Source organism: Egretta garzetta, unplaced genomic scaffold (assembly GCF_000687185.1).
Source record: "Egretta garzetta isolate BGI_Z169 unplaced genomic scaffold, ASM68718v1 scaffold54, whole genome shotgun sequence".
NCBI lineage: Eukaryota > Metazoa > Chordata > Aves > Pelecaniformes > Ardeidae > Egretta > Egretta garzetta.
Window position 1 is genome coordinate 1,714,910 of NW_009259313.1, and position 3,553 is coordinate 1,718,462.

General features: G+C 50.5%; 1 protein-coding gene across 1 annotated transcript in view; it reads right to left on the minus strand.

Moving 5' to 3' along the window:
* VIT (vitrin) overlaps positions 1–3,553 on the minus strand; it is a 63,004-nt gene that overhangs the window by 1,657 nt on the left and 57,794 nt on the right. The window contains 3 exon segments of the mRNA XM_009636444.2: positions 1–258; positions 2,332–2,558; positions 3,065–3,168. The exon segment at positions 1–258 is cut by the window's left edge and continues 250 nt beyond it. Of these exon segments, the coding sequence (XP_009634739.1) occupies positions 1–258; positions 2,332–2,558; positions 3,065–3,168 (589 nt within the window).

Genomic DNA, 3,553 nt, shown 5'->3' on the forward strand with positions numbered 1-3,553 from the left:
GATGCGGGTGTCGGTGTCCGAAATCTCGAACTCTTTGCTGATGTTGGCTACAAACTGGAGGACTGTGCGGAAGTTGCTGGTGCCGACGCTGCTGGAGCCGTCGATTACAAAACCGATGTCAGCTGAGTTGAGGCACGTCTTGCTGCAAACCAGCCGGTCGGCGTCGCAGACCCGCTTCACCAAGGGCTGGACCACCTTGTGTAGGCTGAACCAGCTGGGCACGTTGATGGAAAAGAAACCATTGGTCCTGCACACCGCCTGCAAGGCAACACAAAGACGAATGCAATGGAAATTCAGTCTGCCTGTTTCAGCTGGGGTATGTAGCTAAACTGTAAATTTAGGCTCCTGGAAAGAGCGATGCTGGAGTCTGAAGTGGCCTTTCCTCCAGTCACCATCTGCTTCCCCGGGAAACGACGTCAATGTAACATCACAGATACTTGTGTAATGAGCCAGGTTTTCCTGCCTTTTTTTTTTTTTTTTTTTTTTTCCAAAAGCTGTGGGATGGAGCAGATATTATAGTAGTGGAAGAAACGCAATAAGCAAATTTGCCACCTGTCAAGCTTTTTTAGCGAAGTTACGGTGTTTGCAGAGAAAGCATCCAAATCACAGAGCTGCTGTTAGCATGGCTCCAGTGGGCTTTATGGGGGCCCCGTGTGTTTGCTGGGTGGCAACTTCAGCTCCCATTGCTCAGGGCAACAAGGAAAGATTTTTGCCTGCTGACAAACCCTGCTACCTTGAGCTGAAACCTGGGACTGAAGTTGGGTTATCCTCGGCTCATACCCTGCTAAGCAGAAAAAAAACCCAGGCAATTTTGGTGAAAATGCAAAGCCCTTAAAGATTCCCCATTGTGCTGGCACTGCCAAATAGTAAAAAAAATAAATTATTGATTTTTATAACTGAATACTTGTAGGGAGCAGATCTGTGGGAGGTGGGAGTCAGGTGAGCATGGGTAGGTAGTTGGGGTGGCACAGGAGTGGGAGAATTTGGGGGTGGTGGCGAAGAATCATGGGAACAGGCTGGATCAAATTGCCCTTGGCTTTAGCACCTTTTAAAGGCTAATGCCTCAGGTCTCCCGGTGAGAATATTTGGTTAAGCCAGGCTTTATCTATCATCAAGTGTGTGTGTGTGTTTTAAAAGACTGAGACACTGTTTTTCTTGGTGGTCTTGACTTGCATAAAGCCTAACACCTCCAAGGGAGTTATAGTTCCCACCAGTCTGGGCTCCTCACCGTGTCCTTGCTCCTACCGTCTTGCTGCTATTTTAGTGTTATGATGCAGAGGTATCAAGTCACCCTTCCCTCTTTGCTTTCTTATTCTGAGCCCACTCTACTCTCGCTTCTGCCGTGTCCCTGGCAGGTTTGCAGAGGCTCACTGTAGCTTTGCCCTTTTAAAAACATTGCATGCAAATGAGACTACAACCCAATTAGATGCTGACCAGAGACAGCACAGCTTTCTGGAGCAGCTCTGAAGCTCGTGGGAGATTATTTCATGGCAGAGGGACATGGCTCAGATGGTAATCCATTTTCTGAAAACACTGACCCTGTTATTTTCTGATAAGCTGACCCTGCTTCCTGAGCCCAGCCTGGTCCAGCGCTTGGTAGATACCTCCTGCTGCAACTGGGTGCCAGCTTGCCCTGAAGCACTGTTGAGCAGGCAGCTACCATTAGTGCCAAATACAAATTGTTCAAGGCTTGTGTTCTCTTTTTTTTTTCTTTTTTTTTTTTTTTTTTTTACTTTGCTACACATGACAGGGATTTACTCTTTTTCCAAGAGCTACTGTGAAGTCCATAGCAGCAGAAACAGTAACAGAAAAATAACCCGCATCAGATCAACAGCGGAAACAAAACGTTTGAGTTACCCGGTATAGCTGAACAACTGGGATGTGCCTGTGTTGGGAGTGTCCCAACGTTTGCATGTGTGGGACCTGTTTGTAAATGCAACACTGACATTAGGTCAACAGGGCTCCTCAGCTTTTGCTGGGTGGGAAATGCACAGGAGGCAGCTTGTGGAAAGCTCAGGCTGCAGGTGTGCTTTGTCATGCTACCATGTATTTGGAAAAAACCTCTTGTCTCGGTGCGACTGCAGGCTTGTGCTGAGGTTTAGTCAGTAAAAAGCCATTTGCTCTGTGATGCACCTCAAACCAGAACTTTACAGACTGCATCCCCTTTCTGACTTCAGCATTGCTGCCTGGCTCTTCATACGGGAGACCTCAAGACATTGTAAGCAGGACAAGAAATAACCATAAGTAGTAAGAAGGAAAGGCCCTGAATGAAACAGCTTGGAAAATGCGGTCAGAGCCAAGCTCCCAGCCAGAGCCCAGCCCAGTAAGTACCTTGTCCACAAAGTCTGGTTCGATAACGTTCTGCTTCTCGCTTTCAGCAGCTGCTTCAATAGTGACAAAGAAAATGTTGATCCCTGATTCTCTGGCCAGCCTGGAGGCCTCCTCCACTCGGTCGGTTGGCCACCCGTCCACCATCACTACAACCACGTTGGGTGCTCCACCTCTGTTTCCATTAGCATCCGAAAAGAAGTTTTTGTTAACAAATGAAAGTGCCTTCCCTGGAACAGAAGAGGAGATGAGGATGAGTTACAGGTCTGGAAGCACTCTGCCTGCTAACATCTCATGATAACGGTAGGCAGAGGGCTGATCCAAGTGCTGGTGCCCTGCCAAGAGCTGGGAAAGCTGTTTCTGTGGCTGTGGAACAGGAGGGGAGGTCGCTGCTGCCAGTGCCGGTGCTTCCTGAGCCCTCTGGCACTGAGCCCCATCTGCCCCCTCCCCGTGCCCCAGAGGGGCTGGGGGTGACAAGCTGGGCTAGCAAGGATCACCAACACGTCAGTAGGACCTGCCCGTGAGGAGAAAGGTAAATCCTGTCCACTTGTGGTGGACTTGCAGTGCCCTGGACCAATGTGGGCAGGTCATGGTGGGAGCGGTGCCATCTCGCCAGTCCTGCCCTGGTGCTGAGCACCACAGCCTCAGAGCCCGGTGAGGAGGTGTGGGCCCACCACAGCCCAGGCTCTGGAGCAACCCCCTGAGCTGAGGACATGCAAGCAGTCCCATCACCTACCAACGTTGGAAAGTCCACCTTTCTGTGGGATTTTCTCAATAGCATTTCTTAGGTCCTTGGAGTTGGCGTAAGTTTTTAAGTTAAATTCTGTGGAAGGGTCATCACTAAAAAAAGAAATGAGAGCAATTGTCAGCCTTTCTGCTTCACAGGCAAGAATACAGAAGCTGTAGGACCCGTCTGTGCTACCCGGCTCCTGAGTCCGAGCTGGAGTGAGACCTTTCAGGCTGGGGGAGCTGGGGGTGTTCAGCCTGGAGAAGAGGAGGCTGAGGGGAGCCCTTATCGCCCTCTACAACTGCCTGACAGGAGGGGGGAGCCAGGTGAGGGTTGGCCTCTTCTCCCTGGGAACGGGCGATAGGATGAGGGGACATGGCCTCAAGTTGCGCCAGGGCAGGTTTAGGTTGGACATTAGGAAAAACTTCTTCACCAAAAGGGTTGTCAGGCTCTGGAATGGGCTGCCCAGGGAGGGGGTCAAGTCCCCCTCCCTGGGGG